Source organism: Rhinopithecus bieti, unplaced genomic scaffold, assembly GCF_001698545.2.
Source record: "Rhinopithecus bieti isolate Rb0 unplaced genomic scaffold, ASM169854v2 scaffold_6063, whole genome shotgun sequence".
NCBI classification, from domain to species: Eukaryota; Metazoa; Chordata; class Mammalia; order Primates; family Cercopithecidae; genus Rhinopithecus; species Rhinopithecus bieti.
Genome location: NW_016805186.1, coordinates 2351537 through 2366094, shown reverse-complemented (window position 1 = coordinate 2366094; position 14558 = coordinate 2351537). Strand labels below are relative to the sequence as shown.

The 14558-nt window shown below is 40.7% G+C and overlaps 1 protein-coding gene across 10 annotated transcripts in view; it reads right to left on the bottom strand.

Annotated features, from left to right (window-relative positions):
* The window catches only part of FANCC (FA complementation group C), a 216058-nt gene that overhangs the window by 68120 nt on the left and 133380 nt on the right, over nt 1–14558 (bottom strand). For all 10 annotated transcript variants that reach the window (XM_017871520.1, XM_017871521.1, XM_017871522.1 and 7 more), the window contains 2 exons: nt 3987–4097; nt 3021–3085 (listed from right to left, as the gene is read on the bottom strand). In XM_017871520.1, the coding sequence (XP_017727009.1) occupies nt 3021–3085; nt 3987–4097 (176 nt within the window). The remainder of the gene's footprint in view (nt 1–3020; nt 3086–3986; nt 4098–14558) is intronic.

Sequence of the window (14558 nt, the reverse complement as noted above, 5' to 3'; positions counted from 1 at the left end):
GTATCTTCTCTGGGCTTACGCATGTGATTTCCAAATTAGAGGGCTTTACTGGTTTTTCGAGAGCTCCTGATCTCTCCCTCCCCCTAGTGTCCGTCTGTGGTATTGCAGATTCTCCAGTGCTGCAACAAGCTGCTGGCGCTCTCGTTCCAAAGTATGCCATTCATTTCTCTGTCAGTGCTGAGTCAGAACAGACAGACACCAGTCCCTCCAGTAGGCCCCTGAAAAGCCAGAACACTGGATGTATATATTCCATTCTTCTCCTCCCCTCCCAAAGAACAAGTCATGAGCTAGGCGTTTTCTCCCAATTCTGTTGAGCTATGCCAGCCTCCATCTATAGCACTGTCAACTCTCTGGTGCTACCACAAACCACTAAGCTTTCTTTTGTTCTCCATGGCCCCAAGACATCAAAAGTAGTCTTCCTTTATCCACAGTTTTACTTTTTGTAGTTTGAACTAGCCATGGTCACCCGTGGTCCAAAAATATTAAATGAAAAAATTCCAGAAATAATTCAAAGGTTTTACATTGTGCACTGTTTTGTTTGTTTTGAGATGGCACCTCATTCTGTCGCCCAGGCTGGAGTGCAGTGATGCAATCTCAGCTCACTGCAATCTCCACCTCCCAGGTTCATGTGATTCTGCTGCTTCAGCCTCCCGAGTAGCTGGGACTACAAGCATAAGCCACCACGCCCGGCTACTTTGTATTTTTAGTAGAGACGGGGTTTTGCCATGTTGGCCAGGCTGGTCTTGAGCTCCTGAAATCAGGTCATCCACCTGCTTCGGCCTCCCAAAGTGCTGGGATTAAAGGCATGCGCCACAGCACCCGGCCTAAATTGTGTACTGTTCTGAGTAGCATGATGAAATCTCATGCTGTCCCACTCTGTCCCACCTGGAACATGAATCATCCCTTTACCCAGGGTATCCATGATATATACACTACCTGCTCATTAGTCACTTAGTAGCCTTACTGGTGGTCAGATCAACTGTCACAGCATCACTGTGCTTGTCTTCAAGTAACCTTTATTTTATTAATACTTAATAATGACCTCAAAGTCCAAGAGCTCTGGGGCTGGCAATTTGGATATGCCACAGAGAAGTTGTAAAGTGCTTTCTTTAAGTGAAAAGGTGAAAGTTTTCAACTTAATTAGGAAAGAAAAAAAATCATATGCTGAGGTTGCTGAGATCTATAGTAAAAACACATCTATCTGTGAAATAGTAGAGGGAAAAAACTTTGTGTTAGTTTTGTCGTTGCATCTCACATGGCAAAAATTACAGCCATCATATATGGTGAGTGCTTAGTTAAGATGGAAAAGACATTAAAGTTGTGAGTAGAATACAGAAATGTGTTATGATTGATAGCAATCAGGTTTGGTACTATCCTATAGATAAAGAGGGATTACTGTACGCAGTTTCCTCATCAGTGCTCCCAGTCAGTAGAGACAGAAATCTGTTCCTCAGTCTGCTCCCTAAAAAGTGAGAATGTTGGATGCACATTCCACTCTTCTTTTTCCCTCCCCAAGGGAGAGAAGCCACAAGCTGGGTTTTTCCTACCAATCTCACCAAGCCGTGCCAGACTTGGAAAAGGGCTATCACAGTTGATATGAAACAGATTTTTAAATCAATTTCAATGTGGCTATTCTACACTTTGAGCTTGCCTGCAGTACTGTGACTTCTTAATTGGTTCTGTAGTTCTCATTAAAATTTTTTGGGATGTATGTTGTAGTTAAGCCAATGTCTCTATTGGGAAATAAGGTCTAGGACTTCCTATTCTGCTATCTTGCTGATGTCATTCCTGAAGAACTCCTTTAATATTAGTAATTCAGTTTTCATCTTCTGGTAATGACCTGCTTATATTCCTTGCTCATTTCTGTACTGGAGTGTCTTCCTCTTTATGATTGATTTTTCCAAGTCATTTCTATATTTTGCATTCTGATCCTTTGTTTCTATTTGTTAACAGATTTTAAAATTATTTTATTGTGAGCTGCTTTTAAAAAATCAACTGTGATGCATATTTTGGGAGTTTGGTGTAGGGAGTACATACACATTGCACTGACTGATTTTTAAAGTCCTTTTAAATAAATTTATAATTACATAATTCAAAAGATCCATCAGTCAACATTCACCTCACAACGAAATCCAAGTCTTTACCTGACATGTAAATAAATAAATCTAAACACTCTCCATGTCTCCTATAGTTCTTTTTACATTGCCAAATCCAACATAATGAAGATTTTCTCCAATGTTTTCCTATAATAATTATATTTAAGGGTTAGGTGCAAAGGATTCCTAAAGGTTGAGGACAAAGACAATTTCTGATAGGACTTGAATTAGCAATAGCTTTACAAAAAAAAAAAAAATCACCAAGTCCCTCAGTCCCAGATTCTCTCGGTTAATGATACGTCAAACATGAAATGCCCACCAATAAAAACTGAAATTCTTTCACAGACTGAAGAAACATTTGTAATGTGATTAATTGCCTTTTAATTTGTCTGAATCTCTTTGATTTGTTTAGTCTAGATTTTGGAATATCATGTTTCTTAAAATAGGGCATATGTTCACATCAAATGTTGCCTTGTAAATATCCTGACTCTGTGAGAGTGTGTGTGTGTGTGTGTGCGCGTGCGCATGTGCTGGGAGAAGGCAGAGCCAGGGCAGGCCAGTGTGAGAGTACACACTTGCATCTGTGCACATTCTCCTCTTGCAGAGTGAGGAATCCCAGGGTAAAATTAAGTACTGCTCTTTCTTTTGTGCTCCCTACTGTAAATGTAGGGCTTTTTACCTAATGGGCCCACAAAAGACATTGTAGGATTTACTTACTGCTCTGTGAGAGTTAAGAAAATTGTGATTTTTAAAAGAGTTTGAAAAAACTCACCAATTTGCTATGTATTCCACTAAAACAGTCTTTCTATATAACATACAACCATAACTGAACATCCACTTCCTATGAATTGTAAAATTTTCCTCTCATAACCAAACTGATACATTTTGAAACTTGAGAAGAAGGATGTTTAGTTTAACACCTACTGCCTTTGAGTGTTAAATCCATGAAGATGATTCTCTCTGAGCTCAGACGCTAATGATAAAACCATCTGTAAAACAAAATCAGCTGCAGGTTAGCTCACGCTGCAAACAGGGTTCCATCAGTTCTGTTTTTCTTGGTGTGAGTGACATTTCCGTTGAGATTCCCCGAACCCCCATCTTCTCATGCTTTCCTCTGTCAGAATGAAAAGGAAGCAGTGCCATGTCACATTTACTAATAACTGGGATTTTATTTAATGTTTATAAATGTTTAATGTCTATAATTCTGCATTTCTATGTAAGTGATGAACAAGACAGGTCATTAACTTCCTAAGAATTAAAACAAAATCCATTTAAAGAAAAACGAGTTTATTTCTTCATTTAAAATTTTCATTTGAAAAAAAAAAAAAGTTTTCTTGTATAAAGCTTCCAAAATACCAGAATGGTTGGCAAACATTAAAAATCTCATAACATTTTTTAAAAGAGTTACATCAAGATTGTAAGTTAAAATTTCTTACATTTGGCTACAATGTAAGCCAGAAGAAAACAAAGCTTTAATATTAAGAGGTAAATATGTAAAACTATGTATTGAATTTTCTGTTTTGCTTTAACAGAAAAGTCCAATCAGGTTATTTGAAATACAAGATTCGTCCAACAGTACAAGACTGTGTTTATAATAGCTAAGAAAAGCTCTTCTCCCAAACATCTCTGAGTGAATAAGTGAGATGTGTTCCTAGAAAGAGAGGCTGATTGGTTGGTTTTAGTAAAACCCTTCCTGGTTTCCTTCTTTCTTATAACTTCCCATCTCACGTTTCTTCCTTACATGGCCATAAGACTGCCCAAGGTAAGAAGAGATAAACGAAGAAAAGTTAAACATCTCTTCTGCAGGACTGAAATATTTCCATTTGCTCTTTTTGCTGATGGCACATTCAGCATTAAACATTCCAGAAGTGATAAATTTTAAATACTCACATTTTTAAGCAGACCGGGATAGTAATCTACAGGGGCATATCCAAGACCCTGAGTGAAAAGAGCAACTTCTTTATCAAATCTGAGTGCTGAAAGTATATGAGATAATATACCCTAAAAAACATAAACAGAAAAAGTTAACTTCTTTAAAAGTGAATACAAGTGCCTTTTAGGTACAGTGCCTACAATTTATTTGCAAATGGGAGTGGTCTCTACGAAACAAAAAAAATCTGTTTGTTAAAGTACCCAATTTACTTTGATTCAAACCGTAAAAAAGAAATGTTAGCATTAAAGTTAATACATTAAAAAGAAGTCAACTTAAACATTGATAGTGAAAACGAAAACACAATGAATGAGCAGTGCTTTACTTATATTAAGAAAGGAATCTTTATTGCTTTTAAACTCAGTAAAATACGTTTAGCAGCGATGATAAGATCATTTCTTTTTTTTGTTTTTTGAGTTCAGCTGGGCAATGTGCCGATGTCACACAAGGTTCGGGGGGGTGGCACATCTCACACACGTGCGTGAAACACCCCATCATGATCACGCTCACAAACTACAAAAGGATCCAGATAATAGAATTTAACATAAGATAGAGAACATATCACAAATCAGTAGGGAAAGGGCAGATTATGTAATAAATGGTGCCTCAAAAACTATTTGTAAAAAGAAAAAAAATTCTCACCGGGTATTATTCATCAAAATATACTCCAGTTTAATGTAAATTAAAGAGATAAATGTAAAAATGAAATAATACACAAGAAGAAAATATGAACATTTTTCAAGTGTCTGAATGAGAAAGAACTCTGAGAACTGAAAATCCTGGGAGAAAATCATCCGGGAAGAGGCTTGGCTGTGCTCAATAAAAATAAAATCTTGTGTTTACCAGAAAAATAATATGAGCACAAACTAAGAAGAATGTTAACAACAAACAGTACAGATTCTATGTGTGTTACCAAATTAATGTACAAAATTAATGACAAACACTAAGAGCATAACAATGGCTATGAATAGATAATTCACAAGAGAAAATACAAATGGCTAAGAAACACGTAAACGAATGTTCATCCTCCGTCATCAAAAAGGGTAAGACACCTGTATGGCACTTTCACTTAAGGAGTTCAAGTTTTCACAGACGTGAACAGCTAATGCTGTACGAGGTTCTACGAAACAGGTGCTCTGTGAGCTCCTGGAGGGATGGAAATAGGGTCTTCCACACAGAGTGCAGTTGTGAATGGCACCGAGGGGCCCATGAAGTGTCAGCAGATGCAACGCAGCCCAGAACCCATCATGAGGCCTGGACTTCCAGGGGTGTGTCAGGCTAGAGGTTTGTCACCTGAACAAAGACAGATTACGGGCTAACAGAGGCCCTGCCTTATAGAAAGCAACTTGAAAAAAATATATAAAATGTCTTCAAAATATTCAGAACCTTTGATATACGTGGCATACATTTAAGGAAATAAATGCAAGTATGATGACAGGAACTATGCTCAAAGATGTTTACTGTAGTGGTTATTTCTCATATAGTAAAAATTATCTAACAGCAGGGAATGATTAATATCCTTATACAGTGGCTCACTGTAAGCCACTAACATGTTTTTAAAGGGGCCAGGCATGGTGGCTCACACCTGTAATCACAGCACTTTGGAAGGTCGAGGCAGGCAGATCACTTGAGCCCAGGAGTTCGAGACCAGCCTGGGCAACATGGAGAAACCTGACCTCTACAAAAAAATACAAAAAATTAGCTGGACATGGTGGCGCACACCTGTGGTCCCCGCTACTCAGGAGGCTGAGGCAGGAGGACCGCCGGAGCCCCAGAAATTGAGGCTCTGCACTACAGGCTGGGAGTTGGAGTGAGACCCTGTCTCCAAGGAAAAGAAGTTTATGAATAATTTTAATAGTATTTAAAATGGTTATACTACTAAATGAAGAAAGATGTAAAATGTTATACTCAGAAATGATCTCATCAATATAAAAATAATCCATACATGAGAATGGAAAAACAATGGAAGAAAATATCACGGTCTGAGATTGTCTGTGTTGCTAGAGCAAAATACCTCGGACGGGGTCATTGATAAGAGCAGAACTTTATGTCTCAGTTCTGGAGGCTGGGAAGTCCAGGACCAAGGAGCTGGCAGGCTCAGTGTCTGGTGAAAGCTTCCAAGGTGATGCCCGGTTGCTGTGCTCTCTAGAGGGGCAGACACTCTGAACGCTGTGTCTTCACATGGTGAAAGGGACAGAAGGGCAAAAAGGGCCAGGGCACCCTCTTCCACCTCTTACAAAATCGCCAATCCCATTCATGAGAGCTCTGCCCTCATGGCTTAATCACCCCCCAAAACCCCTCTTAATATTATCACATTGGTGATTACGTTTCAACACATGGATTTTAGGGGATATATTTAGATCACAGCTATCACCAAATGTTAGCAGTTTCTAGGGTGGTGCTAGAGACCCATAATAGTGCCACCCTAGATGCTGTTAACATTTATATATATACACACACACACACACACACACACACACACACACACATATTTTCTTCTTCTTTCTACTTTAGTATGTTTCCTTGCCTCCCATACATGTATGTGCTTCTTTTAATACCAGGAAAAAAATATTTTTTGAAAAAGTTTTATTTGGAAATATTTGATTTTTTTTTAAAGTCCTATACTGCATTTTGTGATAACACATTACGAGATAAAATGAATTTGCATCTGTGCATATAAATGTATGTATGTAACTTCATACACAAATACTTGGGAGATGACAGTCTAATCTGAGGTGGAGGCTAAGGGTGCCTCAGTGATGAGCAGGTAGGCTCCACAGACCCCGACGACAAGCATGTGGCACACATATTAGTGACACTCTGGGTGGTTATCACTATCATGGTGGTCATTTCAATTTCATCATCAAATATCTCACACATCCAAAAAGATATAAAATATTATGTCAAATTCCACAAACCTTCAAGCTTAATCAGTAAAACATTAGAAATACAGAAGCCTTCTATGCCCTCTGCCATTCCTCACCATGATTCAACAGCAGTCTCTATCCCTGGGGACAACGCTACCCTGAATCTGGGATGCATCCTTTTGTGAGGATCATGTACTTTCTCCCTATGAGCTCAGACCTGCCTCCGTATCCTTAAAAGAGAATCCAGGCAACACTCCTAAGTCATGTAAGTGGAAACCTGCCATTTCTACATTATATCCTATCTACAGTTTTCAAATTAGAATTGCAAGTTAACAAAGTAGCTTTAAAACATTACTACTCAGTAGAAGACATTCATGATTAATAAAAACAACAACAAAACCCCCCAGCAGTATGTACTACACGATTTACCAAAAAATGAATCCACTGCAAAGGGGGAAGAACAGGAACCTTACAGAGTTAGAGTGAACCTTTTTTAAGGTAGAGAGAAGGATGGGGCCACTTGCTTGTTATTGTTTTTCCCTCTTTCGGTTCAAATCTGCCCCAAATACAGAAAGCAAACAGAAGCTGACCACAGTTCCAAGAGAGTTCGTCTCCCTGTTGGCGGTGGTCTATTTCAACACCAAGTGCAATCTGGGAGAGAGGGAGCAGCTGTGGCTGGGCAGGCAGAGTCAGGGAGCTCAGGTACAAGCCAGCGTGCCATCTGTGGAGGGGCGATGGTGCTCACCACCAGCCACGCTTACTGCTGGACTCCACTGAACTTCTGAAGGGAGAAGGTAGGGCCTGCACAGCAGGGAGAGTGCTTGGTGCTCTTAGCAAGCCAGTGTGGGGCCTGAACCCCCAGCGGGGTGCAGTGCAGGTGTCCTGGGAAAAGGGAAAGCCCGGCCAGGTCTGGCCAGCTATATGTCCAATCCACACGGAGGTGTCCAAGTCAGACCCAGGCAGAGCAGGAGGACTTGGTTTGAAAACTAGGTGGTCTCCAAGTCGGCAGCAGTCTGGGTTTTCACGGAGCAGGTCAGTCTGATGCTAGGTGAGGGGAGGGCAGTGTCCGAAGAATGCAACCTTCTACTCAGAAACCAGACTTCTGCATTCTATTTAACACACATTTAAAGCACTTACTACACACCAGGGGCTGTTCTAAACAGATTACAAATAGCAACTCATTTAATCCTCACAGCCTATGGGTAGGTACTGTTACTGAATCTGGGTTAAAGAGGAGGAAATCAAGACAGTTTAAGCAGCCTGCCCAAGGTTAGTTATTTACTCTATGGCCAGACCTTATAATGAACCTCCCTACATCCACTGTCCATGAGACTGTTGGGATAGTTTTTAGCAATGCAAATCTGAATGCTCTCAGTCTGAGACCCTTTCGGCTTCCAGTTACTTTTCCTGTGAAGCCCAAGTTTCTCAGAGTGAAGCAGCCTGGCCCACCAGTGCACCCCACACCCGCCACCAGGCTTCACTGCTCCTTACTAGCCTGTTTGCGACCCTGGAGGGCCACAGGCTTTTTGGGCCATCAGGACTTTAGTATGTCCAATTCCCTCTGCCTGGTGAGCTCTCCTATGCTCCTCACTTGTGAGAAGTGACTTCTTGAAGGAATTCTAGCAACTGTGACAACTAAAATTTACCAAGGGCTTACAATGTGTGCGGCACTATGTTCTCTAAGTATGGCATCTCACTGAAAACCCCAGGTTCAGTTTTTAATCAAATTCAATTAAGCAAAGTTTCAATTAAGCCACCCATAAACAGGTGGCTACTGTTATTATATATCACAATCCACCCTCAAAACATTAGAGCGCAAGGCACTACAGACCCAGTTGGGATGGAAAGTAAGGTAGTATGCAATTGAAGGAAGCCAGTTTTGAGCAGTAACAGCTAAGGGCCAGTTAAGATTGTAGAGTTAAACAAAACCATGCCCAGGCTTCCCCCTAACCCACAGCCTCCCAGAAGCACTCACGCCCTGGGCCTGGGACCAGCTTATGGAGGGTAACTTCCCAATACTGCATGAGCTCTGTCTTGACATTTGATTTCAGAGGGTGACATGAGAGATCGTAAATAATTCCTAAGTAATGTTTAAAATAGCCACAAATAGTTCCCTAGATACTGAAGTCATGTATCACTTAACAACTGGGATACATCCTGAGAAATGCTTCGTTAGGCAGTGTCTTGGCATGCGAACATCACAGAGTATACTTACATGAACCCAGATGGCTCAGCCTGCTGCATACCTAGGCTACATGGGAGAGCCTATTGCTCCTGGCCTGCAAACCTGTGCAGCATGGGACTGTACAGAATACTGTAACATTGTGATCTAAACCTATCTAAACGTAGAAAAGGTACAGTAAAACTGTGGTATAACATTGAAAAAATGGTACACCTGTATAGGACACTTCCCATGAATGGAGCTTGCAGGACTGGAAGTTGCTCTGGGTGAGTTAGCGGAGTGTGAATGTGAAGGCCAAAGGCATGACTGTACGCCACTGTGGACTTTACAGCACCGTACACTTAGGCTACACTAAATTCATAAAAACACGTTTCTTTCTTCAGCAATAAACTGTTCTTAGCTTACCACAACTTTCGAATTTGATAAACCTTTTATTTTTGTTGAACTTTTGGACTATTAAAATCAACACTTAGCCTAAAACACACTGTACAGTTGTACAAAATATTTTCTTTCTCTATATCCTTACACTATAAGCTTCTTTCTAATTTTTTTTTTTTTTTCTTTTAAACTTTTTTGTTAAAACTGAGGCACACTGCCAACCAGACACTTGTCCTGGTCACTTCAACCCCTGTCTCACTGTTGTGCCAGTGTGAATGCAAACCCTGCTCTCTGGCTGCCAAGCATGGATGTGGCCAGGACAGCAAATCAAGCAAGCATTCACGCTCCAGGCAAGAGGTCTGCTCAGGTACCCAAATAGGCTTTCCAGAATTTCCCCAAGATACTGAGACTCAGCCCCTTCCAGGCCTCACTGCCAAAGAGAATCAGAGAGGGGATCGGGGAGCCGTCCAGACTCTCCAGCCCAAGCTTGAAGCACACGGCCCAACACAAATTTGTAAACTTTCTTAAAACAATATGAGATTTTTTTTCCTTTTTTTTTTTTTTTTTTTTTTAGCTCATCAACTATCATTAGTGTTAGTGTACTGAATGTGTAGACAAAGACAATTCTTCCAATGTAGCCCAGGGAAGTCAAAAGATTGGACACCCTGCTCTAGCCTCGTCTGTAGTGAAAATGGACTTGTACCCAAAGAGGCAACTCACTGTCCACAAGGACACCATCCCAGATGCTGACCATCAACCTCCTGCCTCCCTGGAACAGACCTTATCTGAGTCCCGTCAGAGCTCACATTGTCCCCCAGCCCCTGATGTCCAGACATGTGCCAGAACAGCCCCTCAGAGCTGTCTTGATGAGATGGGACGAGGGGTGGTAGAGATTCAGGTTCAGAACAGCTGCCTTAACCCTCCCTTCTGAGAGGTCTGTACCTGCTGGTTGGAGCCCTCACCCCTCAGAAGGCTTGGCCCATGTGCCAGGAAGTGCCCCCTAAAAGGACCTTCTGGTCCCTCTTCCTCCTCTGAGAGAAGTGCCCTGGAAGGAGACCCTCTGTGCTAGGGAACACAACCTCCATTCGTACAACCAGGCTGACTGGCGCCCTGATGTCCGGAGGCAGGAAGAGACGCAGGACCCAGCTTGTGTCTGTGCATCTGTGTTGCTCCAGCTGTGGTACCTGTGCAAACAGTGGAACCCCAAAGAACACTGGGTGGTCAACACACAGACACAGCACCTAATACAAGTATGTCAGTTTAAGTTGAATCTAAAATGGGACTTACAATGTCATATAAAAATGTTACTTAATTTTATAAGAAAATTGAGTTAAATTTTGTAAGGGCGTTAAAATATAATTTTAATAGGAAGCTATGAAAATTATCTACACTTGGTGTACAAATGACTGAAGTTTGGGTAACTCTGTAAAAGCCACTTATGGGTGCAAAGAGGGGTCTGTCACTTACTTTATAAGACATCGACTTCCAAATCTGTGCTGTTTTTAACCAGTGCCCTCTGGTGACACTAACATTTCTTAGCCTGAAAGAACACTGCCATGGAAACCGTAATAGGGATTTCACTAATTTTGGATTAAAATCATTATAAAACGGTTTAGTTGGTTTATGCTCTTGTTGACCAAATGCTCCTACAGATAGCATACTGCACATGTGTTCTGATGTGCTCTTGCATCTAAGGTCAATTTCCCTTATTCATCAAATTTTATTTACTTTAGATAAGAGAGACTTTGTAGTGAGCATGTACTCTATGAATCTGTACTTGGTTAGAAATACAAATTCTCAGACAAAACCCAGACCTATTTTATCAAAATCTGATCTAGTTTATTAAAATCTGGATTTAAAATAATATTTCCAGGTGATTCACATGCACATTAATGATTGTTACTAGCTCTATCGCCCAGGCTGGAGTACAATGGCACAATCTCGGCTCATTGCAGCCTCTGCCTCCCGGGTTCAAGCGATTCTCCTGCCTCAGCCTCTGGAGTAGCTGGCACCCGCCACCACGCCCAGCTAATTTTTGTATATTTAGTAGAGATGGGGATTCACCATTTGGCCAGGCTGGTCTCAAACTCCTGGCCTCAAGTGATCTGCCCACCTCAGCCTCCCAAAGTGCTAGGATTGCAGGTGTGAGCCACCGCGCCCGGCCGGTACTCTATTCTTAAGAAGAGAAAAAGTTATATGGGTGTACTGATTTGTCAAACAGATACAGTTAAGAGTATACATTTCAATGCACATACATCTTATAAAAAATAATAATAAAGAGATGGGGAATGAGCCGAAGTATAGATGAAGCAGAAATAGCACATGATGAGTTGCTGTTGAGGCTGAGTGTCAGATCTATTATACCATTTTGTTCATTTTGTATATGTTTAAAATGTTCTGTAACAAAACACTTGTATAAAAAGACAAAGCTTATGTATAACATTAGCTCTTAAGATTTTGGCTACCTTTGGAGAGGGAGAAGGAAGAAAGTGATGTCAGAAGCACGAACAAGGCTGGTTCTATCTTGTGGTTACAAAAATGCATTTGCCTTGTGATAATTCACTGAGCTTTATCTTAATGCTTTGTGCATGTGCTTCTGCATTTGCCTTGTGATAATTCACTGAGCTTTATCTTAATGCTTTGTGCATGTGCTTCTGTATGCATATTATGTATCAATAAAAATTTAAATATTAAAGAGAAAAACTGAAGTACACACATTAGCTGAGGCCTACACAGGGTCAGGTAATTAACATCACTGTCTTCTACCTCCACACTAGAAGGTCTTCAGGGGCAATAACAATAACGTATGTGGAGCTATCATCTCCTGTAATGTCTTCTTCCGGAATGAATACCTCCTGAAGAACCCGCCTAAAGCTGTCTTACAGTTGACATTTTAAATTTTATTTATTTATTTTTTTTTTTGAGACAGGGTGTTGCTCTGTCACCCAGGCTGGCCATCATAGTTCGCTGCAACTTTGAACTCCGGGACTCAAGCAATCTTCCTGCCTCAGCCTCTGGAGTAGCTGAGACTACAGGCATGTGCCACCACGCCTGGCTTACGTATTTCACTTCATTTTATTTTATTTTTGTAGAGGCGGGGTCTCAGCATGTCACTCAGGCTGGTCTCAAACTCCTGGCCTAAAGTTATCCTTCCACCTTGGTCTCCCAAAGCACTGGGATTATAGGCATGAGCCACCACATCTGGCCAACTTTTTTTTTTTTTAAATAAGTAGTACACTCTAAATAACAATAAAAAGTATAAGTATGTTAAATACATAAACCAGTAATATAGCCATTTATTATTATCAAGTAATCACGTATATATATAATTGTATGCACTATACTTTCATATGACTAACAGCACAGGATATCTGTTTACCTAGAATCACCACAAACATGTGAACAACGTGTTAGGCTACATTCCAACACCTATGATGTGCCTAGGTCACAGACACTTTCCAGCTCCGTTATAATCTTAGGAGACCACCATTGTACATGCAGGCTGTTGTGGACCAACATGTCATTATAAGGCACATGACTATATTTCCAATGTCCGCATTGCACGAGCTGACTTTAACATATAATGTCCTGGAAAAACGAAAATGTAGTATCTCATTTATCTGCAAGGGATACACTCCAAGACCCTCAGTGGATGCCAGAAACCTTGAATGGTACCCAACCTTTCTCTCTCCTCTGTGTGTGTGTGCACATTGTGTGTGTGTGTGTGTGTAAATAGATAAAACAAAATTACATATTTTAACTAATGTCCTTTTTCCATAATAACCCTGATATAAGTGGCTATGAAGTGCCACAAGAGTTTTTTCCCTGAATAAAATAAGTGTTAAGTCCTAGAAACAATATACAGAGGCCAGTATACGGTTACATAGTTTCAAAACAGACACCTCAAACTTTGGCCCCCTAAATTTTTATTTTAAAGTAAACTTAAATATTGATGAGCATTTCTCATTGCTAAGAATAATTTTTTTACTGCCACCTAGTGGCAAATAGTCTAAACACAAAACCATTAAAGATTAGGCACCAGCTCTTAGACAAAAACAAATTTCTATAGTCATATAATAATAGGTTCTTTTTCAAATGCTGGCAGAGCAATCTTGGAGATCCTTTACTCTAACTCCCTCATTTTACTAATGAAGCACTGAGTTTCTAAATATACAAATCAGTAATTAAGGAAAGGATGTGCATATAAATGAACAGGTTCAGACATAAAGACGTACAGATATTATCACCCTGACCATTGATAGAAAATCTTCCATGGGTAGAAAGTATAGGAACTAACACAGCTGTACCTAAAATGATTTTAAGCCCAATTTCGATTCATGTAAAAGTTAAGAATGAAACTCTGCTCATGTGTGAAAAGCCATTGAATATGCTAAGATCATGAGGGTGAACTTTCCTAAGAAGGCAAGTTTTAAATAAAGCAGAGGGAAATCCACTGCCCTTGCTTTTGGGTGCTGTTAGTTGTCCTCGCCTCACTGTATCTGCTCCCTCAAGTGTAACAGGCAGAACATTCACAGGCAGGCTGGGAAAGCTGGAGCGATGGGCTGTGGTCTGGAACATGGTATGGGTGTGGAAGATGGGCTGTGGGTTTTGCTCAGGCAAAGGGCTAGGAGAGCCAAACTGTGGTCAATATTCTCAAACTGAGACAGAGCACATCTATTATGCTTCTCTAAACAATTTCTTCATCTGATCATTAAAGTCTTTTAGAATTTCCACCACTTGGGTCTCCATGGCATATCTCTTTATACAAAATATAAAAAAAAAAAAAAAAAGGTGTTGGACAGGTGTCGTGGCTCACGCCTGTAATCCCAGCACTTTGGGAGGCCAACGCGGATGGATCACAAGGTCAGGAGATCGAGACCATCCTGGCTAACACGGTGATACCCCATCTCTACTAAAATACAAAAAATTAGCCGGGCATGCGGGCGGGCGCCTTTAGACCCAGCTACTTGGGAGGCTGAGGCAGGAGAATGGCATGACTCGGGAGGCGGAGCTCGCAGTGAGCCGAGATTGCGCCACTGTACTCCAGCACAGGCAACAGAGCAAGACTCCGTCTCAAAAAAAAAAAAAAAAAAAAAAAAAAAAAA